The 27,611-nt window shown below is 39.0% G+C and overlaps 1 protein-coding gene across 1 annotated transcript in view; it reads right to left on the bottom strand.

The window, feature by feature from the left end:
• The window catches only part of RELN (reelin), a 434,942-nt gene that overhangs the window by 92,853 nt on the left and 314,478 nt on the right, over positions 1-27,611 (bottom strand). Inside the window, exons 23-30 of the mRNA XM_067564502.1 lie at positions 22,719-22,856; positions 21,084-21,270; positions 15,137-15,342; positions 12,073-12,244; positions 11,573-11,773; positions 5,380-5,615; positions 2,517-2,674; positions 1,407-1,614 (exon numbers count right to left, since the gene is read on the bottom strand). Coding sequence (XP_067420603.1) covers positions 1,407-1,614; positions 2,517-2,674; positions 5,380-5,615; positions 11,573-11,773; positions 12,073-12,244; positions 15,137-15,342; positions 21,084-21,270; positions 22,719-22,856 — 1,506 coding nt within the window. The remainder of the gene's footprint in view (positions 1-1,406; positions 1,615-2,516; positions 2,675-5,379; positions 5,616-11,572; positions 11,774-12,072; positions 12,245-15,136; positions 15,343-21,083; positions 21,271-22,718; positions 22,857-27,611) is intronic.

Below are 27,611 nucleotides of genomic sequence, written 5' to 3'. Positions count from 1 at the left end.
ACATTCACTGAGCTGATAGTGAAGCAAGCCACAGGGAACAACCATTAAGAACAGGAGTCAGTGACTAATCAGTGATAAAACTGCATCCAGGTATCATACTGGCAGCCTAAACGATGTAAATACTGCTGGTGAAACAGTGCTCTTGCTATAGTGGGTCATGTTTTGAGAATAGGGCTCCATACTAGTTTACCAGTAGGTGTCACTACAGGCATTTAAAATTACTGGGGCAATTTTGAGAAGCATGACAGCTTTCTCATGGAAACCAGGAATGATAATAGTTTAAAAGGTTCAAGAAGGAGCTTTAACTCCAAGTCTGTAAAGTTTGAAACATTACAAAAAATTAAAACTGTTTCAAATTTTATAAAACCATAAAGGTATCCATGTGAACATCTGGCATTTAAAGCGGCTAAGTACAAATGTGAAGAAACTCCCTGTGTTTTACAATAGGTTCGCTGTGTGGCTGGAGAAGTACAATTTGCATATGAACTTTACTGTGATGTGTTTACTTCAGATATTATACTATTTGTTATTTATTACATAAGATTCCAAAAATCTTAAGTGACCTTTGAGGACACAGCACTAGGTGCTCCCCCCGTCACACGGTTCACGGAGTAGCAAATGCACACAAATATCTGCCAAATATGAGCGGAACACACAAAAAAGGCAGCTGTTTTTATGTTGCATGCTGCCCCCTCTCCGAGATGCCAGCAATCTTGCTGAGGCCCTTGCACACACATTAAATATATAGGGTTATTCTGAGGAGTAAATGGGCTGAAAAATGGGGGTGTTAGGGAGTGCCTACTCAATGTAATACGATCCCATAGAAATCACCATAAATGATGTGGCAAGTTGTTGCATTATTTATTACTGACCCTACAGAATTAACTCCTACTCCAATTTCTACACCCCTTATAGATGGAGATAGTGCACAGAAGCAGGCAGGCAGACAATGGCCATGTTGTCAGGATGTACAGGGTTCAGGACAGAATGTGAAGAAGGAGGCTTTCTGCAGGTTTGAGGCATAGATTCTTCATGGATTCTCTGGTTCTGTATAATTTCAAAGCCATGCATCCTGCTTGTCCCATTTAGAACCTGCTGCTAAGCCATCCTTCCAGAGGGGTGTATGGATCACATTTTCTAAGGCTGCCATTCCCTTGCATATCTTAACTTTTCCCCTTCCGAGTTTTTTTTTTTTCAAGGAAGGGAAGGATTTTGCCCAAAAAAGTCATTTTTGCTGAAGTATGCTGCATTTTCTCTCTAAGATGCTCCTTAACAGTATATTGGTTGCAGTAAAAAAAAAAAAAAAAAAGAATGGTTCATACCTTCTCTCGCTTATTGCTGTAGCAACACAGGGGACACAATACTAATATACATACATTTTCTGAGACGCCGTATTTGCTATTGACCTGATATTTGTGGTGTCCAGAGGGACAGTTCTTGCTTCCCTTTTTCCAGGCCCATCGAAGTAAAGAGACTTTCCATCACTGAGTGTTCCACAGCCTGTTCCAACCTGACCTCCAGTTATCTTGTACCAGAGAGGGCTCAGCTTCCTCTCAAACCTGTCGAACATCTCACTGTGATTAGGTACATTAGACACACAGGTTCCATGTGCGGCTTCAGAAGAAAAAAATATATAGGAGATGCTTTGTTGAAATAGTGCTGAACAGTAAAGATCAGATGCAGTAAATTGGTAAACGGTATTATTACTTCCACATATTAGACTCTTATGAGACAGCTCCATGATGAAACGATTGCACCTCCATTAAATCCTCTTTACAAAGACCCTTTCTAGGCAGAATAAGCCTCTCTCCCTTAATCTCCCTTCTTAGAGGAGCAGCATGTTTAATTTAAAAGGTGAATGTTGCCACATTTTATGATCATCAAACACATTTTTTTTGCAAACAGAAAATGTATTATCCTATTGCTTCTGTTTAAGTGCAAAACATATTAGTTTGTTGCTTTGCTATTGTAGAGGTTGAGAAAAGTTGAATATGCAACTGGTTGTGTCAATCACCATTTTTTTTCTTTGTAAAAACACTTGAAACCACAAGTGAACAGAATTTTCCACAGAAGGCCTGTCATAACATATGTTCATTTCTGGTCACATGCCATCTCAAAGCCAGGGGACTGAAAACAGAAGGAATTCTTTTGAAGATGGTCCAAAAAAATTCTAAGCAGACTTTTTAGTTTACAATATTTTCTCCAGTTTTCTCTTTTATCTCTCTCTCTCTTCCCATTTATATGTACGGCAACATTCAAAGGTCGTAATGGTCAGAAAACATCACTAGTGTATGTGCTCTTGTAAAGTTCCATTTTGGCAGTGTTGGATTTACTAGCTTATGAAATGTGCTTTTACTGAATTTAAAAAATAAAAAGATTTTCACTGCAGGCTTGTGAAATTTATGATACCATGTTTTCCCTCTACAGCAGAGAAAAATAATTGAGATAATACGTTTTAAATATTATTTCATCACAAAGATGCTTACAGAAGTCACATATAAGTAATGTAGCCTTACCTGTATAGCCCAAGTCACAGAAACAGACTCCAGAAACACAGTCCCCATGACCACTGCAGTAATTGGGACAAGGCTCTGAGATGTAAACCCCATCTAACCCAAAAGGGGGCACATTCTTGTGAGAACTGCTCTCCTGTATCCAGCGGAATCTAGTCTTACTGTGAAGAAATGATAACCAAGGACACAGCATTACTGCTGATTGCTTTAATATCCCTTCTATATTTCATCTGCTGTCTCATACTGAAAATTATAATAAGCTTTTCTGGAATAGCCCTTATAAATGAGATACAAATGTGTGCTTGGAAAACACTGACAGTTTTCTTTACATCCTTATATTTTTGTGAAATTTCCCTTATGGATTTTCCTTCCAGACTATTTCTTCTATTTATTGTGTCCTCCTTCATTTCTTTGGCAGCACAACCCCCAATGTGGTGCACCATGCCTGATGTGGCTTATCAGTAAGCAGGAGTGAACTGAATAGATGCTGTCTTTGTGATTTGTCTCCTTTTTGCTCTGAAAATAACTTTAGCCACTTAGTCACTGCTGAGCTGCTAGTTAAGTTTTGAAATTCCTGAAACCAATTTGTTACAGTACTTACTAAAAGAATGCAGCAATGACAAGGAAGCAGAATTTAACTGATGGTACAGTGTATTTAGGTGTAAAATGTTAAAGAAATGAAGACTCAGGTATTACAAGAATTGGCCGATATCTGCAAATAACCGTAGGTAAAGTATCCTATAGTACTTTGGGCATCTGAACCGAAGTGTAAGTGTCTTAGTCCTGGGATCATATGATGGCCAAAAAGCTCTTCATTAAAACAATGGGCCAGACCCTCAACTAGTGTAAATTGAGATACTTCCATTAACTTCAGCGGACCTATGCTAATTTTACATCAGTTCAGGATCTGGCCCATTTCTTAAGAAATTTGTCAATGAAAAAGGTGTCTATATAAAAAAAGAAATTTTCTTTTAATCCTGATAATAATGATCAATTTGTAGGAGGATGACATATCTGGTAATTTGACTTGTCAATTGTTTTACAATTGTTAGTTAAGGAATCGGGAAGGTTTCCAGATTGGTTTGTCTGCTGTCTGATGCTGGCCCCAGCTAATTCTAACATCCAAAATATACCCACCATGTGAGCCATTCCAAGTTCCCGACTCACCTATGGGATTGGAAGCTGGCTTGGAAGGAATAGGTAAACTGGAAGTAATGTCCATAGGGATCAGAGGTTAATTGATTTACACAAGGTCACACAGAAAGTCTGTGGCAGAGCTAGGAACTGAAACAAGATCTTCTGATTCCCATTCCAATGCATTAACAACATGACCATGCTTTTACCCTTTCTAATGTATCTATTGTTTTTTCTACTATCTACCATGGTATCTAAGCGATGAACAAGAGGCATATTTCAATTTAATTGTCAGCTCTCCAGCACATTCTACCAACTACCCACAGAGGATCTTCCAGAAATAACCCCAGAAGCATGAATTCCCAATTGGTACATAATCACTGCAGTGTTGACACATTAGGAGCCACATAGCACTGTCCCATATCTAATGCTAATCTGCTGAATTTATGATACTGCTGCTAACTTTTCTGTTTCAGTTGTGCTGTATTTTTCTGATCCTGCTACTGAACATAATGCCAAACAGATTGCTGCTATTGATTCTGTACTGCTTGTTTTGGGTAAATCAGATCAGCTAGTGTCAGATTTGTGTGACTTGGCACCTGCTTTTATTGGCTGATTGCTGAAAAAACTTGTTATGGTACACACTGACAATTCGACTCCTCACAGTAAAGACACAGACTACCCCTGCTACACAACATACCATATACAGTAAATCTTTGCAGTGGGAGAAGCATAAGGAGTGACTGGCAGTCTGACAAGGCAAAAAACTGCAGATAGCAATAGCATAGCTGAATCGAGAGAGAGTTAGACAAGAGAGCAAGCAATCTCAATGGGTGGGTGGTATATGGACAGATAGGTGTATATAAATCGCATGGCTAGCTTTGGAGAGAAACAGGAGAGATATTTCTATGTGGGGACATAAGAGTATACCAGACTTTGGAATTTTTTTATGAGGATGTGGGAAGGCTGGAAATGGAAATGAGAAAATTCAAATAAGTTCATGCAGGATTCAGACAAGGCTCTCCCTTTTGAGGCTTGTTAGAATCTTTCTAAGTCTTTGAGGTTTTCTCATAAATATATATCACTCATCAAGTTTACATGTGAGTAGTGTGACAGTGCTCAGATGGGAGCTACAGAAAAATCTAAGAGCACTGATTTTCACTTGTGTTTACAATGGACTATAAACTTAGACATAAAGCCATCTGATAAACTTACCCCTTTTGTTTTGGGGTTTTCTGGCTGTGAATAGAATTTGACTGCTTGGCTCTACTCCACAGTGGAGTCTTTATAATGCTCATCATTATTCAATGACATGGCACATTACATAGCAGCTCATATACCTTCTGTTTTTTTCTTCATCCAGTAGCAACTGTTCATAAAACTAATCCTGTCGAGACAGCTTATTTGATTCATATGACCTATCATTCTCTTGCTGGTCTTTCTGACTTAACTGATAAGGCTAAGGAAAGGCATCACTACGATGAAGAGATTTATGTCAAATTAAAATGTGTTTTTTATTAAGGTTCCTTGTTGCCTTGTAATTTAATTTTATAGACTGTTCTGACACCTTTAAAATGAAAAGCTTTGTCCTGTTTTGCATGTGAAATGAATATATTCTTTCTGGATCATGTGGTTTGATTTGGTAGCTTGCTAAATCTTACTATTGTGGGCTCAAAGTACAGAAGTCAAATTCACAAGTGCAATATGTCACAGAATTAAAGACCTACAGTACCTGGATGCAAGAGATCTTGGAATGATGATAGTAATTCTTATCCACTCTTCAAAGTCTCCTGTGTAATACATGGATGGCTCCCTCAGCTCTCGGGAATTTCCTTCACATCCTTTGGTTCCAGGAGATGCAGGATAACAGCCCTCTTTCACAAGTGACCAGAACAGGCCAGCATCATGGGAATACTGAAGGAGAACTGGAGCAGAACTACTGTACTGATTAGTGCAACCGATGTTCAGCTGTAAGAAACATGATAAAAAAGCAGAGTACAGTTGATGAGGTGTAGTGACTTGCTGTTTTATTTTTGGTTATCAATTGTACTAAATTTATCATTTTAAAATTTGTAAGGAAGAGTTCTAATCAAATATGGAAACCCAAAGGCAATTTTAGACCATTATGTTTGGGGATATATTTAACAAATGTGGCCAACATCCTTGCTGTATCTTTATTGAGGTTGCTGAGCACGTAAAACGTGATGTTTTAAATTGGATTTTCTGCACATAAAACATATCAGGTATATAACACTGTATACTTGTATTTCTGCAGTAAAGGACACAGACCCCAGATATTATTGGGCTAGTATTTTATTGCTTTTGCTCTATTCCTTTCTCTTCACCAATGAAAGTAAAGATGCACAGAAGCCCTTAAACAAGTTGTAGTACTGAGTCAGGCTGAAGAGTATTATGGAGAAAAATATTACAGATTCTATGATGATGAAGGCAATACAACAATATTGCCAATCCCAAAAGCTTAAAAAAATATGAGATTTGTTTAAAAATCACAAGATTTTTACATAAATACATGACTCCAGTTGCTGTGGGGTAATGTAGCCTACATATTCCACCTGCACTCCCGGAAGCACTAGGTGGATTTGTGTCCCTGAGACACAATCCCTCCCAATGTTCCAAATACCACCCACTGCTCAGGGATGTGGCCACATGCCACAGTCTTGTCCACTGATTACAGTTGGATTATGTCTGTGAGCAAGAGGTACAGGATCAGTCCCCAAAATACAGGCCTTTAAGACTCAAACAGTGACACCAGTTCAAGTGAAATAAGAATGTACATTAGACAAACTTCAACTACCAGCTTCATTTTTCAAATTATTACATCTATAACATTTGAAAAACTGATATTAGCTTTCATTATTGACTTGTAGAAATTCTCCATGAACATGAAATATTTGTAAAACAATGCCAAAACATGGATGACAGATTCCGATAAACATGACTGTACTTGGGTGTACCTAGACAAAATTGTCCCTTACAGGTACTGACAATGGAAACGCCACAAGTTCTGCAGGCACCACGGTTATAAAGAACACTCCCTGTTTTATGAAGTACTTTCTCTGTAAAGGCTGTGCAATACAATGGAAATAGGGATGTTGGGGAATTAATGGAGAAGAGTTTCATTCTGGAGGTCAGATGGGAACAGGAAGGAAGGTGTTGTATGAACCTCACTTCTCCTTCTAAAGTAATAATTGGAGGGTGGGAGATCTCTACAGCATGCCAGAGAAGGAGCAGATGGCCCTTGCACAACAAAATGGTTTTCAAGAAGAGGAGTTCCCAGTTATAGCCAGTCGAATTATTCATTGCAAGAAAATGTTTCTGCTAAATGTTGGCATTTTTGTCAAATAAGTCCTTATAGAAAAGGCCTATAAAATTTAACAGGGTTCTGTAGAAATTACTCTATAACCTATCAAATAGAAAATGCTATCCCTTCTGTAGATTTGTGAACCATCCTATAAAGAATTCTACAGATGGGATATAATTCTCTGTTATATTCTATAAGCCTACGCAATAAGGGAATTATGCCCAAGTGAGATGTTTCATCTCACCAGTTCTATCCCCAGCATTCATAGGTGATTGCAAATGGAAAGAACGTGTTTCTAATTTTTGCTAGAGCAAAACATACCAAACCCATAAGGAAAGAAAGGCTCAATTATGCTAAGCAGAAATCATTCAACTAGTTCACAAGGATGCGTAATTATTATGCACAAAGGGAAGACACATAGTTTTATCTATATAGCAATAACTTTTGGACTGCAAGTGATCCCAGACACATAGAATCACTGGGCCCAGTCTAAGCAAAGTCTATGATGAAGTGCTCACCTTACTTGTAATACTCCACTGCAAATGTCTGACAATCTACTGCTAGATAGGCTGTAATCTAGACTGTTATTGTTACTGTCTCTGTTTCTTTTATAACACAAAGAGCATGAGTGACTTCTATGGTTAATTTTAATACTGTGTAAAACACAACATTTAGGCCCTGATTCAGGAAAGCACTTAAACACATGATTAAAGTTAAGCATGTCAATGGAACTTCAGCAGGTTGAAGTTAAGCACGTGTTTAAGTGATTTGCTGAACAGGGATGAATTTAAACACCTGCTAAAGTACTGTCCTAATTTGAGGCTCTAATCCAGTGGTTCTTAACCTTGTTGGAGGTACTGAACCCCGCAAGTTTCATACGTGCATTCACCGAACCCTTCATAGTTGGAAAAATAAAATGTTTTTTTTTTCAAATTCAAAACATAGATATATATATTTTATTAGTGCACAAAATGAACCAAGCATCAGTTGCACATAAAATCACTGTGTTCAAAGAACAAAATCAACAAAACATGAATGTCACACAAAAACAAAAACATAACTCAATGAATATTTACTGCAAATCAATGTGACTTTTGCTGTTGCCTTTCAGAGACAAGTTCAGAAATGCGCGGCTTCACCTTGGCAAGTGCCACTCTCATATCATTTTCGCAACAAAGTCTGTTCCTTTTCTTTGTTTTTATGTCTACCATCCTCGAAAAGGATTGCTCGCAAAGATATGTTGTAACAAACGGTATGAGTATCTCAAGGGCTTTCTTAGCAATAAGAGGGTACGGTACGATTTGGTGACACCAAAACGTTGAGAGCGTTGTTGTTCTGAAGAGCTGCTGTTGAACCTGGCTCTGCTGAAGTTCAATGATTTCATCGAGGTACTCATCTTTGACATCTGCTGTCGCAACACTAAACGTGAACGGCTGTCTCACCCATGCTGGATATGACTCTCTGGTGGGGAAGTATCCGTCGAGAGACTTTGCGAGCTCATCTAAGTGCATGGCAATTGCTTGCTTCAGTTCCCCGGGTACAGAAATGTCTCCGATTCCAGACACGTCTTCGATCTTACTTACACAGTCGTCCAGCAGGGGAAAGTTTGCGAAGTTATCATTCTCTGTTCGTCGTTTCCATAACGGTAGCTTTTTTTGAAAAGCCTTCAGGTTTTCTTCTGCTTCGATGATGTTGACTCCACCCCCTGCATCTGTTGATTGAGATGATTGAGAGCATCGAAGATATCGGCCATGTACGCCAAAATGAGAATGAACTCAGAATTTTCGAAGCAATCTGCATGACAGTGTTGGTGCTCTCGCAAAAACAGAGCTAATTCCACACGCGTGGCAAAAACACGATTCAGCACCTCGAATTCAGAGCCCATTTCATTACACAGCTCTTTGAAGATGCGGTGCTTCAGAGCACTATTTCGCAAATAGTTCACACATTCCACTACAATTTTTAATACTTCTGCCAGTTTTGGAGGCAAGGTTTTTGTTGCCAACGCATGCCTGTGCAGAACACAATGCGTAACAATGATGTGTGGAGCATCGACTTTCACCAACGCACCAAAACCAGAGTTTCGTCCCAGCATGGCTGGAGCTCCGTCCGAACAAATTGCAGAAACCATATCCCACGAAAGATCATTGTCTTTGAAGAAGTCATCCACAAGTTTCTTCACGTCGGCTGCCTTAGTTGTTGTTGTAAGAGGCTTACAAAATAAAAAATCTTCCTTTACCATGTCGTCTTTCACATAGCGCACAAATACAACAAGCTGGCTTAGATTGGAAACATCGGTGGTCTCATCGAGTTGGAGGCTGAATTTTGCTGGGCTTGATATCAGATCTGCAACTACTTGAGCCAAGATGTCATTGCTCATGTCATCTATTCTGCTGCTGATGGTGTCATTTGAAAGAGGAATTTGGGACAACTTATTTTCAGCAGCTTTTCCCAGCATGATATTCGCCATCTTCAACGCAGCTGGTTTTACGAGTATTTCACCAATGGTGTGTGGTTTTCCCTGCTTTGCGATCAGGTACGCAACTTCGTATGATGCTGTTAAGATCGGTTTGTCGATGGGTACAAAGCCGAGAACAGGCAGAGTAGCCCTTTCATCGAATCTGGCTCTCTTCACCTTGAATTCAGCAAGCATTGTGTTCTTGTATTTCCCATCTCCATGCAGCTTTAGGAAGTGTTCCCTTAGTTTTGCCAGTGCTAGACTAGAATTGCTCAACTTGGCATTGCAAATCATGCATTGAGGACGCTGACTCCCATCACATTCCGTTATACACATGAATCCATATTGTACGTATTTGTCCGACCACTTTCTTTTTTTGCTCGACATAGTACGAAGGGATTGGAATATTAAAAAGGAAATCACAAATGACGTACAATCACGACAGTCACAAGTCGACTACTGAGCGACCAAGTTCTCTGCAGCACAGATATCAAGGCCAAGCGAGCAGCCAATGATGGCCGTGCGGAGCGTGACGTCATGAATCATACGAGTGGGGTGAACGGCAGGGCTGCCAGGTCGTGCCATGTATGGCATTTTTTGCCATAAATTACGCAACAAATTTTAGAATTTGCCATAAATATTCGTCAATATCCTTCAGTTTCTTATGGTGAAACGTTGAAAATGCCATAAAAGTATTGTGTGAATGCCAAAAGTATATTAATGCACCTGGCAACCCTGGTGAACGGAATGGACACACACACACCTCCGCCGAACCCCTGAGACTGACTCACCGAACCCCTGGGGTTCTATCGAACTCAGGTTAAGAACCACTGCTCTAATCAATACACACAAAAAAGGAAGAGGTATTATTGCTTCTATAGATACTTTTTTGTTTGTTAGCTTATGTTACTTTGCTAAAAGTTTCAGAGCTGGAAAGCATTTTAAATAGTAAGCCTGCTTTATTTAGACTACGCATCATGCTTGGATCCCTGCTGAGTATAACACCTAAAGAACCATGATTTTGTCACTCAAGTAGAAAAAGTGTCAAAATGTGATTAGCGTAGTTTTCTAGCGAAATGGTATTTACATATTTAAGTGCTTTTTGTTTTGCAAAACAGACTTAGGCACAACACAATGAACACTGATTTATGTACTGTACTGTGGTCCTCAGATTGTGTAGCATTTTATCAGCATAACTTTTAAATGGAATGAGATTATTTTACAAATTCCCTTATTCTAGCCAACTTTCCTATTTATAGAACTGTGGGAATTATATTGAAAAGCTTCCTGTAAACATCTGATCTCTTTAATAATTCTGTTTGTAAATTATTCAGTGTCTGTATCCACCAATTATATAAGGAGCATGTATTTGTGGCTAGCTCATTAAAATTGCATTGCAACCGACCCCCAGTATTCACCAATGGGATTTCATTATAAACTCAATAAAATTTTGATTAGGGTTCAGAAACAACAGCTTGTCAAAGCAAATACTCTTTCTTTTGAGTGTATATTCTGATGTATTGTCACAGCAAAGAAAATTTTGTAAGCCCTTTAAAGAAGAGAATGCTAATTAGAACCTATATTCACTACCACAATAAAAGAAAATTATTTGAAAAATGAACATTGGAGTATAGAAAAGCTTGTAAATTCTTAAATAGTTTTAAGTATAAAAAAATGTACTCATGCCACATGGAAGCTTTGTAGTAACTGGATCCCAAATGGGATAAAGTCTCTCCCCCTCTATTGCAGTAGCATTTCCTGCATATAGAATGGACTATAATGACAGTCAGTTCAAGTCACCACTTCAGAAGAGGCTTATTAAAATACAACGAGCTTTTACATTTATTTTGGTGGAACAAACAAAGCCTTCCTGCTCTATGGTTGTTATCGTTTCTTTCGGAAAGCAGGATTTTATTTAATAGAATATGACAACATATTTATGTCCTCTGCATCTTTTACACAGATAGAAATGGAGAGGATGTTTTGCAACCTTTAATCTCACAAGTAGTTCTTACTGATATGAACAGTCCTGTTGTGATCACTATGATTGCTTGGATGAGTAAGAAATATGTACATGAGAAAGGATTGCAGGTTCAGTCCTCTACACCTCAATCTGAACTGGAGATATTTGAAATAAAAGAATACCTTGAACTGCAGGACATATCCAGGTTTCAATGTTAAATCCCGAGTCACAGCAAATCGATCTCCATCTGATTTACCAAATATCATAGCTGATGGGGTGGCAGAACAGAAACTTTCATTTTTGGTCATCCCTTCATTAGCCAACATCAGCCACACACTGAGCTGGTTCAGAGGGTAATCAAATGCTGGCTTCTCATAAAAGTTCTGGTAGAAATGAAAAAGATATCAAACACCACCGCCACACAGTATGGCAACATGATGAAGTAACTTTCAAGCATTCTTTTCTATCTTTATGCATAGGAAGTTATGAATGTAAAGCACTTATCACCAGGATTAGGTGATCCAATTCTATTATGATAAGGACCATATAAGTACCTAGACAAATATACCTGCAAATATTTCAGTTTTCTTTAAAAGCAGTCTGTACATTCAAAGAAAACTTTACTAAAGCCCAGTACAGCTCCTGCTTCATTAAGTATCTATTTACCAGCATTGCTTATTACCTGTGGTAAAGTTGGGTTAATGACAGGAATGATCTGCTTCTGCTTTTCTGACAAAATGATGATATCATCAATGGCCCACTGGTCATAGCCTTCTCCCGAAAATATTGGCTGCCACCAGCGGAATCTAGTACAAAGAGTCTTTGCAGCAGCAGGAAGTTCAAGATAGACAAATCTAAAAGACAAGATTTTAGCAGAACTTTATAGAACACTCAGTTCCTAGAGAGACATACGAAACATTGTAAAACAGAGGATGGAGGCCAGAAAAGGTCAAATCTGTTTTAGAAATCTTCCAAATCCTTGGAAATCAGCTCCCCATCAGTAAAACAGGGATAATGATACATCCTTTGTCTGTCTTGTCTATTTAGACTTGGAAGCTCTTTCAGGCAGGGATGTCTCTTGCTAGGTAGAATGGAGCCTTGATCTCAGAAGGGCTTATAAAAAGCTAAAGCTATCATTGAAAGCAGGATTCTGTTTTATAACAATTCTCCATAGCAATATCAAAAGACGACTCAAGAAAATCAGGCATTCCTTTTTGGGTGACTTCCTTAAGCCACAGTACCTTTCTGATAAGTATAGGAATAAGAATAACAATAACACAAAGAGTTACTTTATGTCCTATTTGAATAACCTTCATTAAGTATCATTGACTTGGACATATCAGAAGTATGTCTTATGGGTAAAAAAAGACTAGTTTTAGTCCAAACAATGTCATATTTTGAACTAATTAATTAGAATACACATTTTGGCTGGTTCATCATTGAATGAAACAGGATTTTCGTATGTTCTCTGTTTAGCACATATTAAAGGAATGCATCCTAAGTTGTGAGTTATTTTTTAACACATTCATTGTAATCTAAATTAGAAATACATACATGTTAATGGTCTCTTTTGACAACTCAGGAAATACTCCCATACATTACCCACCGTGGGTATTTTGTAATTTATTGTGGGTTTTTTTTATTAGTAAGCCCCTAACTTCTTTGGTGATAGCAGTTCTAAATGTCAATAATACTTGATGTCATATGACCTAACTAGAGATGTACATACTGATGTAAATGGCATTTCATCTATCCTTCCCATATTAACTATTCGTTACATTAAAGGTGGAGCTGGCTGTGACACCTATAGTTAAGGTTGACATTTTCCATGATAAGATCCAATTTTCAGTTGCATATAACGTTGCTAAACTTTAACCATTCTAAAATTTTCCATACTGGGTGACTTCCCCAAACTGAACTTTTTTGGGGAAATTTCAGAAAAAAATGATTCAGACATTTTTGAGAATGAGGTTAGGGAAATAAATTTTTGCATATGTTAAAAATCCTTATAACTATTTCAATGATCAGCTCATGTACCTCCAGGCTTTGGAGCAGGGACTTGAAATTTGGCAGCAGGCCAGAAAGACCAAGGATCAGAGAGATGCTTGAAAATCCAACTAAATTTTGCTGACTTATAACATTTTGAAAGTCACCATTCAAATGCACTCAGCAGAGGTTTGTAAGGGGCTGGCAGCTAAATTCTCTGTACATTCCCTCTGCACTGAGCATGTGCCAGCCATGACTGCAAGGTCTTAGCAGGACTTTCTCTGCAACTGCTCCTCCTGCTTGCAATGGGCTGTTGTGGTACTGGGCACCAGATCTGACATCGGTGGGACTCAGTGCTCCCTTTGCTGTTGTCCAGGCAGCATGGAGGAGAAGGAAGAAGCAGCCTGACTTGAATGTAAAAGTTCAGGGGGTGGGGGACAGGGACAGAATGAGGGTGGGAGAGTGGAGCAGAGAGTGACAGGAGTAGGAGATGACTGGGCCAGAAAGGGCCAGATGGGCTAGGGGAGAGAGAATACAGGAGCAGAATATGTGTAACCACTAGAGCACATTACCCTCCAGAACCTGAAACCTAAGCAGAGTGGGCTGGGAAATGGAAGTCTCTTCCTGTGAAAAATTTTGCATTTTTAAAAAATATTTTTATCCTGAATCACGACAAAAAGTCAAAACTATGACATTTTTGGTGGGAAAGGATTTCAAGAAAAACTCTGTTTTGAGGATCCAAAACAGATATTTTTAACTTCCTTGCTGATGGCTCTTGTTCTCTATGTAGTGAAATTGACAAGAGTCTTCAGGCCCAGCTGCCAGAATGGCAGACAGCCAGGGTGCTCAGCCTCTCAAGGGCCAGAAAAGCAGAGCGTGTGAAGCATTCAGCCTTTCTGCCTCCCCCACCAGCCCTGGAAGGCAGAGAGGCAGAGTCAGGGCACTGAGCCTCGCAGCTGGGGAGCTGTCATTTCACCATTTTCTATGGAAAATGAATATTTTTCAGCAAAATTGAAATTTTCCCACAGAAATTTTCAATTTTGCAAAAAGGGCATTTTTCTATTGAAAAATGATTCTGACAAAAAATTCTTGACAAGCTCTAGCCCTAAATTACTTAGGCACTTTTGAAAATTTTACCTCAGTCCTTCTGTGCCTCATTTTCCCTTCTGGCGATAATTGTATTTACCTTCCTAGGTGCTGCAAGGCTAAATACATTAAAGACTGAGAAGTGTTGAAATATTACAGTAATAGAAGCCATATAAGCACCTAAGGTAGATAGATGTAAACAAAGCAACCTTAATGGCAACCTTAATTCTGCATTTCCTAAGTTTTGAGTGTTTAACTTTGTACCTTAATGTTCTTTTAATGTAATTTTTTGTATGTAATATCAATACATATTAATCAGAGCTGAAACTAGAGATAAAAGGAAACAACAAATTTCTGCACCTCATTTTGGGAAAGTACTATTATTTTCATGTTAATTTTGTATATATATTAGTGATTTGGTCATGTTGCACATTGGATTGACTGATTGGAAACTTTTATTTTTCTCTACAGTTTTTATTTAAAGTTCAGCTTCATTAGATTTTTTCCATTCCTAGTCATAGTATTTTACTACTGCAGCCTGGAAGAGTTTCCTTGTAATGATGGACTTAAGCATTTTGCCCTGTAATGTTTTGGTTTTGCCTTTCAATAAATGGAAACACAGATTTTTTAAAAGGTCTGATATGATACGGCTTCAATTTGAACTAATACCTTACCTAGGTTTGCTGAAGTCAGAGAAATACATTTCTGCTAGTGGGTGCCAGTTGATACCTCCATTGTTGCTGTACTGCAATAGCACACCTTCTTCTCTGCTGTCTGGTTTATTGCATGAAGAACTCTCTCCACCTATCTGAATGTAAAACTGGACGAAATCTGCCCAGGTGGTGTCCAAATCCCAGCTCACCAATTGCCTTTTTCCAGCCTGTAGTACAGAAGTATACAGGGAAAAAATATACATGGATTGTTAACCATTGTGCTAAGACATTTCCACTGCAGATGAAACACAGTTGTATGTGGAAAATTATGTACAATATAGTGCAATGCAAAGGAGTTCCATTTTGTGCATGTGTGAGTCTCTCCTTATTTGGCTTTAAGATACAGCCCCTACTTTGGCCATTCTTTACACTCTTGACTGTATCACTACTTCTATCCTGCACACATTTTTACCATCATAAACCCAGCATTCCATTTTTTATTATTTATCTAGCACTAGGTATACGAGGCCTTATACACAAATTTGTAAATTTTGAAAATGACCCTCTCTCTTCCCTGCTGCTCCCCTTCCTTTTGGGTCTCTTGCACCCTCAGAGGAGCCAGGTGGGAACAGACCTTGTACACCCTAAAACATTTAGGGCCAGATTTTCAAGGGTCCAGTACCTAGCAGCTCCCATTGTGACACATATGGAACCATACTGAGCTGTTTTGAAAATCTGGCCCCTAAAGTCTAATTTTCCCCGTCAAACCATGTATTGTCACTTTGTCTGAGGGCTAGATCCTGCTAATTGCTTAGCACTGTGTATATGGGGTATACAAATCCCACACTGGCCAACAAATGGTTAAGGAGCTGCTCTGGGCTCAGGTAGATCTACCCCCCACACCAACATGTATGAGAAGGCTGGAGGAGGAGCTTAAAAGGTAGCAGAGCAGCTCACTTTTTGACAGACCAGGCCAAGGCCCTCAGCTCCTGAGGAAAGGGCTGCCTGAAGGCAGGAGCATCTCAGGTGACCACTGCCGAAGGTCCCTCCCTGAGGGAAGGGTGGCCTAGATTCTGAGGCACCTTGAGAGGAAATCATTCCCCTCCATTTCCTATTAACTCAGTTTATTTGCCTTAATTCCCATTGCTTTTTGTTCATGGACTACCCCTGAAGAGGACAGACTTTAAAGTGACCTGGCTGGAGGGCCAAGTCATAGGAAGAGGCAGGTCACCACAGAGGCGGAGTGGCCATTGGCAGGAGACACTCAAAGAGGAGAGAACTGCTATGCCACATCCAGTCAACAGGAGGTGCCAGCAGTGGAAGAACCCCTTCACATACTATTAATTCCCATTGACTTTAAGGGAAGATGAGGATGCTTAGCATATTGCAGGGTCTGGGCTGCCACACACTAACGCCCTGACTATCATAGTATCCATGTCGATTCCCTGCATTTGCCTTGCATATTGCATCTTAAAAAAAACTAGTACCAATTTTGTCAAGGAGCTACTCTCACAGAACAGCACTGACTGAACACTTGCCTTATTTGCTCTCTTTTTCACCTACCTATGAAATATCTTTTCTCTTTCGGGTTGGTTCCATGGTCCAAGATAAATTCTTACCATAAATGGATATATTCACCTCATACTTACAAACTTTTTTCCATTCATAGCACTCAACATAGCCATAGCCATCTGCCCCTCTCCACTGTTGTTTTTCATTCATTTTCCTAGTTGCAAGCCTAATTTTTAAAAAAAAATCTGAATGGAAGGCTTCACATTTTTCTGAGTCACCTAGCTACCTAAATCACCATCATCATGGCAGCTATCAAGGATCTAGCGATCAGAGCAGCAGAGTCAAACTCCAGGTCCTTCTCTACATTTTTGAATCAATGTTTGATATCTCTGCTTCCTATTCCTCCTTATGGAGACAGTCCATGGTAGCATTCACTGAAGTGGATAAAGTCGACCTTTGCACAGGGTAAAAAAGAAGCATTTTACCTTCAGTTCTCATGTAAGTATGTTTCACTCGCACATATGGATATGTTCTGCTCCCAGTTACACTGGTGTAAATCAGGGGTCAATCAAATCAAGTCAGTGAAATTATTCTGTGGCATCACTGTCAGAGCCAAATCCTGTGCATAAAGTGGTTTTGAACCCCTAGCTTCCAAGGCGATTTCACGAGCTCAGGCAATCTAATAAGGATGTGCATCAGGGGAGGATTTGGTACTACTATAATTATATGCTATAAAATATGGAGGGATTTCTAATGTGTTTCAGCCATGTTGACGGAAATGAAGAGCAGAATTACACATCCAGAGATACACAGGGAAATTGAACTAGAGACCTAGAGAGGAAAAGGGCGGAAGAGGTCGGGATAATGGAGCAACTATGAGGAATCATCAGAAAAAACCAAAAAATCTTAGAGGAAGATTTAAAGAAGCAAAAAGGAGGTGAAGTTTAGCTCATCACCTGATATCAGGCATGACCTCGAGAACTGACCAATGCTGCACTGTCATATATTGCTATAGGTAAGATAGTGATAGGAAAAACCATAAACCAAGAGTACCTGTGCAGGTGGAGAGACAACACTGATTTCAGCATTTTTGTGCTCTTTAAAAATACCCATAACTTGGCATATTTTGGCAGTGAGAGTCACTGACATTATGGTAAGCAACTGAATAAACTTTATTGAGAGCTGTAACCTGATGTATTGACTCTGCCCAACACTTGGAAGAAAGGTGACTAAAGCTCTTTCTTGGGGCAGAGCATCTTCAATAGAAGTCAACTAAAGTCAATGCCAAAACCCCCGGCATTTCCCCTTAGGGATCTGCCTTCACCAAAGAATCCAGCCAGGAGAGAAGAGAGCTGGGCTCAGTTTAGGTTAATTGCTCTTCTCTATAAAAAGAGTGTTATGAGAGTCACTGTCTCACTGGATTGATGCAAACTGGGAACCAAATCCATCAAGACAAGGCTCTGGCTATTAAGAGTCTTCTCTTTTTGAACTATGGCTACAAAATGGATCAACCTTCTGAACCTGAATTTATGGATTGTTTGTATCACACCAAACATCATATTACCTGATCTGCCACAAGAGCAACAAAGTTGAACTCTGGGTTCCATGATAGGCTAAACAAACATAAGACTTAGGGACACAGTGGAGCAGGATAGTGGACACTCATGTTATCTTTAATTCTCTACGGAATCATGGATTCTCCTCCATCTCCAACTACAAAGTAGGATTAAAAATGGGAAGCTTGGTTGAGTTGACAACGGTGGTTTGGATGTTTCAAAACATATGTATAATTTTTTACATTTTTATCAGGCCTCCCTTTATAACCATCTTCAAACTTCCAGTCCAGATGATAGGCAACTGATGTGATCTAAATGGACATAACTGACAAGGGTTCAGTGTCAGGGTTTAAAGTGCCAGCTACACTTTATAAGCAAAGAGTGCGACAGATTTAAACCTTTCCTTCAGGTCATGGAAAAATCAAATGTCTACAGAATTCTAGCCCAAACCTTGCTGCATCCTGCCATTTTGTTTTGGAATTACATGCATAAAATTATATTCCAGTTCCATAGTTAGACTGTACAATACACTGCATATGCAGTATATCAAAGTATCAATCCATTTACACGTCTAGAGTAATGATATTTTGTAAATGGATTTATGAACCAAACTATATTCTTGAAATTCTGCAACCAACTGCAGATTTTATCAGCTTAAAACTTATTTCTTTGTTAAATGTGCAAAGAATCCCTTGATTCTGATGAAATTAAATTAAAACACAGTGACATTGATTCAACCTTGAGTTATATTAGCTTTGCTAGTGTAATACAGGGACCCACATGAGGAAAGTCTATCTTGTATGAGGAGGTGGTGAGGGAAGATGACTGCGACAGCAACTCTTCTGTGGGGTCCAATGATAGATAGCATGGTACCAAAAATAGCTGACACTAGCCAGGGAAGGAGCATGGCCAAAGTACACGGGGGACTGATATTCTCCTGGGAGCCACCATTTGCAACTTTCTTTGAGACTGGGCTGGAATTTAAAGCTGACCTGATCAAGCTAAACCTCTGAGGAGGGCAGACATGTAAACACACTTAACCTTCTGAGGGTCTCCCAGTCTTTGCTGACCCAGGATGCCTGTGTGCAGTTTACTTCATCCCCTGAATTAGCAGGGGCAAATCAAGCTTCATGTGAAGACTGAGATAGTATTTCAGATCAGTTTTCTGTACCTATCATACATATAATACAAAATCCACTCTACCAATAGAATAGTCAGCTACAGAATTAGGTTAATTAAAACAGGCCTCCAGTTATGCAAAGACACAAAGGCAATGCAGGGGGCTAATTGAAAGAGTACCATACTGCAAACACTCCTACAGCTGATTAAAATGAGATATAAAAGATAAAAAATAAATCAGCGTAACAAAGCCAAAATTAATCCTGAAATGACAGACTGATAATGGGAGTAAACATTAGAAGTTCACATATAAAGTGGCTATTTGAACAAATATAGAGAAATAGCAACACATGTGTACATGCTCCCAAAACAACACGCAAATGTCAGCCAATGATTACAAATAATTTATTATAACATCTATCACCATGGCAGCGAGGTGCATTGAACACAGAGCATCTAAACACAAATTAAATAAGCCACCTTCAATTATGGCACTCAGACTGCTGCTACTGAAGAAATAAATGTTAACCTAACCCTTAGAGATCAATAGAAAGAAGTCAAGAATTTCTAAATGAGATTTTCACTCTTCCTAAGCAGAAATAAGAAGAAAGATCATAAAAGAGAACCCCAGATCATAGCAGGTTAATTCTAATTTAGCAAATTACTTTGAGAAACTTGGCTTGAGAAAATGAGCCAGAAGGAGAAACATCTAACAGAGAAGACAATTATAAAAAAAAATCCAATTATCACAATTAGCTAGTTAGAGTGATTCGTCAATTATGAAACTTGCAGTACAGCATTGCATGTCCAGGGGACTTGGATGTACATGTATATAGAAGTTTTGAAAATTATTTGATGGGATAAATTTTTATAAATGAGATGAACAACATACAATTACACAGCTTAACATATTAGTTTATTCCTCTGGGCCTGATCCAACTTCTAATGACAGCAATGGTAGTTGGATCAGGCTCATAAAAGGAAACCACATATTTATGTGAATAGTTTTCCTTTCTATAATGAAAGTCAGATATTATAGGTGAGGGAATGTAAGAAGAAAAGTAAATCTTTGACCACAAAACCATTCTCATAAACTTACATTTGGCTGTAAAAATACCTTTTTGCTTTCATCTGATTATATATTATTGATCTGCAGATTTCCTAATTTTCTCTTTGTTTCATGTTATTTTTGTGTTTGAGCCAACTAAGTCATGCAAACAAAGTAGTTTGAGAAGAGCTAACCAGGCCTTTTTTTCCAGGCTGGAGGAGTAACATATCTATGTTTTCACCAGCTCTGGTTCTTTGACTTCACAAGAAGTTGCATGCTTTCAGGGTGTAGTGAAATAACTATAATATGAAAGGCTACTGCACTTGCTTAGGAGGAATGAAAGAACAGTCACTAGTGGGAGTTGTGAGTTACTGGAAAGAAAATACAGTATATACACAAATCCTATAATAAACAATGGCAGGATTAATATGCACGTTTCTCAGGTACATCACTGATCCTTCACTTCCTCCCGTTACGTGTGGTATTTCTCAGGTACACAATCAACTTCTACATTCCCATCCTTTTTGTCTGTAAAAAGACTAACTTGGCTTTGCTCTGCACATGCATCCATATTTTTGTGCCAGTTTTGCATTTACATACTGCATGTCATCTAGTCTTGTATCTCTTCCTAACACACACTGCCAATCTCCTTCTCTATTGCCGTATGACCACATTATGTTCCACTTAAACATATATGTGAAGTGTTTCTAATTTATCTAACTCTAGAATGTACCTTGTTGAAATAGAGGGATGATCCAGAAGAAATGACCCCACAGCCTTGTTCAGGTTTTACAATTTCTCCTCCAATAACTTCCTGCCATTCAGTCTTCAAACCATTTGGATTCTCAAAATCAGACATTACAGTTGAAGGGAGGGAAGTGTCAGGGTGACACTCAGTGCCCTGGTACCCTGGATCACACCTGGAAAGAAGCATAAAGACACCAGGCTCCTAAAGATACATACATATTGTACTTGGTGTTATCCACAATTACTTTAAAGCAATGCAGCAGCCCTTCTAAGTTAGGTGTGAAATAATCAGACTCCCTGAAATCACAAGTTCAGGTCCTGGCATGGTCAGTTCAGCCCGTCACCCTTCTGAAACAGATACAGAGAAGCTACTAGGTATGTAGATCTTTTGGATGAGACTGCACACTTCTTCACATCTTTTACCTCTGTATTGCACTATCCTTGATTTGTCTGGGCACACTCCTATATATATGTGTGCAAACTACAGGGTGTATTTGCAAACTGTAATTAGAGCATATACAAGTTGTACACATACAAAAGGAGCTATGAACTGTTAAAAATCTGTCCTTACAAAAATTTTCATGGGATATTTAAGAATAAGGGCTTGTCTTAGTGACCATGATCAAAACTTCCCCTCCGGTCACAGTTATATAGTGTGGCTGTCTCCATCCACCCAAAGATGGTTACATTTTAGTGGTTAGATATACCTGACTGGATGTAATCAAAATACTGTGTGAATGGAAGGTAAATGCATGATATTGTTGGGAGAGAAAGTCAATGGTATTTGGGTTACTAACTTCCATTTGTGACTTTGAAAATCTCTCCTGTAAAGATCTATCTTGTGTGGACAGGTACCACAGCTCAAGTCTGAAACTTAGGTTCTAGAATATTAACAATTGTCAGAGATTCTCCTCCTGCCCAAATGGCAGAGGTATTTTCTTTTGGTGCAGATGGATCTTCATTCTATCCCATGGTGCGCAGTGCCCAAGTGGTCTTGAAATTTGTTAATCTAGTATACTTTTCCAAGTTTTTACAATGTGGATAAACATTAATTGGTTATGTTTTTTCTATATCCACTACCTACGTATTTTTTAAAAATACGATCATATCTGTTTTTCTCTCTGGCTATTTAAAAACATGCCAATCACTGTGGTATCTAGATGATCTTGAGGCCAGTAGGCACTAGCCAAATCCCTGGTGTAAGATACAGAAGCCTGTTTGAAACTGACTGCCAAGTAGCCCCCACTCATGGGTTCACTCTGACAACATGGGATCAGCTGATCACAGCAGTGCCCTGCTCTTATCCCCTATACCTAGGGCAGGATGGCGAGGCTGGAATAGATGCAGTTATGGTAGCTTTACACCACTGAAGGAACACTCCACAGCTTGTATCTACCAGGTATATGGCTGCTTTGCTTTTGGGGACTAGAGCAATGGTTGGCTTTTATTCTGACCATAAAGTCTAACCCATGCACTATTTCATTTATTTATTTAGAGTTTAAATGATCGAAAGATATGTATCCAAAGCTTTAGGTGCCCTAACATCATTATAGCACAATAAGTGAAATCCCAGCAGCATTCAAAGTCATCATTTCAGGAGGAACTGGCAAACATGCTGTACCTGCATACTCCATGGTCGCACCAGCCATGTCCATTACACATATTTAGACATTGCTGTCCAATGTAGATGTTGTCTAAAGCCCATTCATCTTGGACTGTGTAGTAACATTGACTCCAACGGAAACGTGTAGCACTGGACCTTAAAATTAATAACAAAATTGTTTTAAATGTTGTTTTACACAACATTATGCAAGAGGTTTTATTTGTTGTTTTACACATCACTATGCAAGAGGCTAAAATACAACAAAGCAGAAATATAGAGTGAACTAGTGTCACAGTTCTACTTATAAGAGATTGATACAACTGAAGATAGATTTTTATAAACTAATTTTGTAGACAGAATCACCTTTATGTGTAGGTGAAAATGAGGGATAATCCAATTATTCATGACATTTCTGAGGAATGTTACAGAGGTGCTTCAAACAGAGAAACATGATGTTTAAAAACTTCATGAAGAGGAGCAAACTTCTATTCAGTAACATTTGGTGAGGATAAGACAACAGATAAAACAAGAAAAGAATGGCTGCACATTGAATTTAAGAGATTTTATGTCACGCTTCTTACCCACCGTTAGCTAGGTACTCCAATGAAATCCTAACCCTGTAATTTCATGCCATATGTTAAGGGTGTAACATTCCCCACCCCCAGTCCAGGTTTTGTGGTTGTTATAGTTGATGTCCTGGTGGTAATTTGATTTCTCCACTTCAGCCATTTCTGAGAATAAGGCTAGGGAAAAATACATAGCTTTGACCATGTAAAAAAAAAAAAAAAGAAACAAAACAGAACCAAAAAAAACCGTTAAAAGAATGTTATTAAGGTTGCAAAGTCAAGCACTAAAAAGCATAAATGCCAGAATTAAGTATGTATGCATTATGACACCTTCTTTAATGATATGATCGTGTATTATTTTTCCTCAGCACCCCTGCCTCATTTAATGTACAGGACGGACCTGCCCTAGGGATGGATCACGATTGTGTTAAACCAAGTTGTTCTATGTAGAACTCTACCTCATTTGTTGCAGAAGCTGGAAGGTGTGGAAAGGAGACAGGAGACTGTAGGGAGAAAAAGGAGGATCTCATGGCTGAATGCTGCTCTGGAGAAATGGATTCTACCCCTACTTCTGCCAAAGAACTCCTGTGTAATGTTAAGCAAGTCATTTATACCAAACTTTTCCCATGTGGTCACTAATTGTGAGCTCCTCATTTTGTAGGTGATCACCAGAGACCCTGGGCCTGATTTATAGAAGTGCTGAACAAGGAGCGGTGCTTGAATACAAGAAGTACTATATAATGCTAAGTACTTTGAAAAGTCACATCTCAGGCATCACAAATTGGACACTCAAAATTAATGGATATATTTTACCTTAATCTCTCTGTTCCTGAGCTCCCAATCTGTAAAATGGGGATAATGCCCTCCACCTCAAAGGAGGGTTTTGTGAAAATAAATTAATGAATTTCTGTGAAGCCCTTGGATTCTATAGTGATGAGCTACACAGCAAAGGAGGAAATGAATAATTCTGTCTACACAGTAGAGTCTGAATAGTGTGCCATAACTAAGGCAGAGGGCACATATTGAATAATGAGGATAAAACAAAATTTGAATAGCTACTTATTAACTGAGCATCATGCTTCTTGTGCACTGAATGAAGCAGGGGCCCTGTGAAAAAATAATATGTGATTATGTAATTAATGACTTTCTCTTAATGTATACGCATAAGGGAGCTAAAGTGAGATTGCTCAGGCATCTTTAATTTTGACATTTCTTAACTTCTGAGTGCTTGGTTTCACAACCTGAATAATGTTCTTTTAACATATTTTTATTTCTCATTTGACATATAATAACGAGAACCACAGAAATCCACCCACTACTGCACAAAAGTTAACTTCTTTTGCATAGGAAGACCTCACTGTCTTAATGATGTTTAAATGTGATCAAGATATAACCAACTCGCTACATACCAAGATGACTAAGCACTTGTGGGAAGTATATGTATCCCGACATATACCCAAAAAAGAACAAAGCAACAAGGTTAAACAATTCACAATTGGGAATTTTAGTACATTTTTGGAGTTTATTTGAGCATTTAACTGATGACTGGAATTTCTTTAAAAACTATTAACTAAAGGTTTCTGTTCACCTTTCATGCCGTAGGTAGTGCTTTTTCACCCAAATGAACTATTTTTGCCCATCCTTAGTAACTACTTTTCATCTAAAATATAGTAAGAGTTTAATAATAATATATAGAGTTAATGTGCCTGGGCAGGTCTGCAGATTTAAATATTCCATCAGGATATAATGTATTGACAAACTAGATCATAATAGCTATGAATGATCCATTAATGCCTATCACATCTATGATCCACAGAATACAGACCCCCCCCCAAGTACACACAGACACAACTGACTGTAAACATTCAGAGTTAGCTTTTACTGTTAATTTTGTCAATGACCTGAAGATAATGTGCCATTGATTCCCTCCATGCCTGAAAAAAAAATCCTTTAAGTTCTTAGAATTGTGTTTCTAAAATTCATTGAAGTATATTGGGGAACACTAAAGCTCACTGAACAATGGTGCTTCTCAAGGCACCTTAGTCATTTGCACTTAATTGAGATCACAATGTATAATCCCAGAAGAAGAACCATAACAATTGGTATTAGTTCATATTGCATTTGAGGAAATAACAAAGCCACTGACCACAATGAGAAATATTTTTGTAACAGACTGTTTTTAAAAAACAATGCACTGATAGATTACTCAGTGTTGTTCCAAGTACTGTAGTGGGAGCATTATCTCTGCATTCCCTTGCTTTTAAATAATGATCATAGATTCACAAAACTCAATTATGCAGGACTAGAACCAGTGGGGAATATTTTCAAAGGCACAAAGGACAACTAGGCTCCTAACTTCCACTGAATGTCTTCTATTGTATAAGTAGTAGGTATGAGTTTTTTCCTGTAGCAAAAAAAATCTAGAAGGTATTGTATAAAAGGTATTTCCCCGATTTCACCCAATTGCCCCAATTAGTTGCCCATAGTGCACAGCCCATGGGGAAACCATGTCACAAAGGGCTCTTAGGTGGAAGCAATACAGATTTTACACGATCAGGCACTCAACTGCTCTGCACAAGTGACAGGACCAGCAGACCCATTGGTAACAATTTACATCTCTTTTTGTGCAGAAAGTTGTGCAACATATGGGATGTGGAATTTAAAAGTTCCTCCACCTTTTGTGCAGCGGCACTTTAGACATGTTATATCTGGCCATGCACTACACAGCACTATAGCTAGGATCAATGGATGGTGCAGGATATGCTTCACAACTTGCCAACAGTGACAGATCAAAAAGGCCACTGCACTGCCTGCAAACAGAGGTGACAGCTCCTATAAGAAGCTTCTCCTCCAGACAGCTCATACCCCTTTTCCTCGATATGAAACTGCTTCAATGACCTAGTCTGTGATTCGGCATGGAGTAGGATTTATGCCAACTGCAATGTGGAGTTTGAGTACTGAGTAAGAGTAATGGAAATGAGTACATATTCTCTATTCTTAACTTGGTGTGCTGGGCTATAACTGCAACGCCAATGACTATCAAAAAACATTGTGGCTAAAACTTGGTGCACTGACTTGAAAGGAAATCCTTTAATTTAGCAATAGCATGAAATTTGTTTCTCATATTTACAGGGGTAAGTGTATTGAGTTGAACTTTTTTAGAACATGAGAAATGTGGCCAAAATTTTATTATAAAGAGCTTATGTGAAAAGAGCTTGATCACTATGTCAGAAACTAAGAAGTGGATGGTCAGGCTTCGTGGTCAGGTTGCAGATCAGAGCCAGAGCAAGAATCAAGAATGGGGTTGGAACAAGGCTGGAGCAGGAGCAGGAACAGGAGCACCTTGTCGGAACCACCAAGTGGAAGGGATTACTCCCAGCAAGACACTGACCCTAAGCAGACCAGGGGCGCAGAACAGTTTGTATAATGGGGGTGCTGAGAGGCATTGAACCAAACTGTAAGCCCTGCGTATAATGGACATCACTTCAAGCCAGGGGATGCGCAAGCACCCTCTGCACCTCTAGTTCCAACATCTATAGAGAAGATTGGAGTGGCTGCTCTCATTGGGAGCCTATACCCGGGGCCTTCAGATCACCTGGTAAAACCTGCGCCTGTGGATTGGCTGATCCCTGGTTGATTGACATGGAGCTCTCAGGTGATCAGGCTAAGGGATGACTCATCAGCTCAGCAGCACTTACTGGGTTCAGGCTCAGAGATGACTCATTACATAACCTCTCCCCTTCAAAAGATGCCTACCAGGGGTCTTTGGACCAGGCTTATTGGAGTTTAATTGATGGAATTCTCGAAGTGGATTGGGTGAAAGTATGTTTTCAGCAGGTTCCCACAAACGATCAGCTGGACCATAACCCTCCCAATCAACAAGGTATATGAGCTTTCCTCAGAGAATTTTGGAATCTAAGATCTGCTTCAGCCAGTATTCCTTATGCCCTTGGACTATGATGGGTGGAGGTGGTGGTTGTACTCAACTGGGGAAGAATTGTTGATGTGCTTTTTCAGCAAGGAGATGTAGAATACTAGGTGCATTTTCATCACCCTAGTCAATTGGAATTTGAAGGCCACGGGGTTGATCTACTGGATCATAGTTTCTCAACCTGTGGTACATGTTTAGTATCTTCCATAAGATGTGTGGATCATGCATTGAGAGCCAGTGAATATCAAGCTTGATTGGAGCATGTGGTGACTTAATTAAATTAAAATGCAGAGTCTCTAGGTGATCTTGGATTTCAGCCTGGAGGGGCATGGTTTCAAGGATACCTGGACAATGACAGTCAATCATTTCCACTAGATGCAGGGTGAGCTTCCTTTGCACCATAAGCTGATTAGC

Source organism: Emydura macquarii, unplaced genomic scaffold (assembly GCF_026122565.2).
Source record: "Emydura macquarii macquarii isolate MOO-44397 ecotype Brisbane River unplaced genomic scaffold, CSIRO-AGI_Emac_v2 contig_2636, whole genome shotgun sequence".
Lineage (NCBI taxonomy): Eukaryota > Metazoa > Chordata > Testudines > Chelidae > Emydura > Emydura macquarii.
The sequence above is the reverse complement of the archived record's forward strand: the minus strand, read 5'-3'. Positions and strand labels throughout refer to the sequence as shown.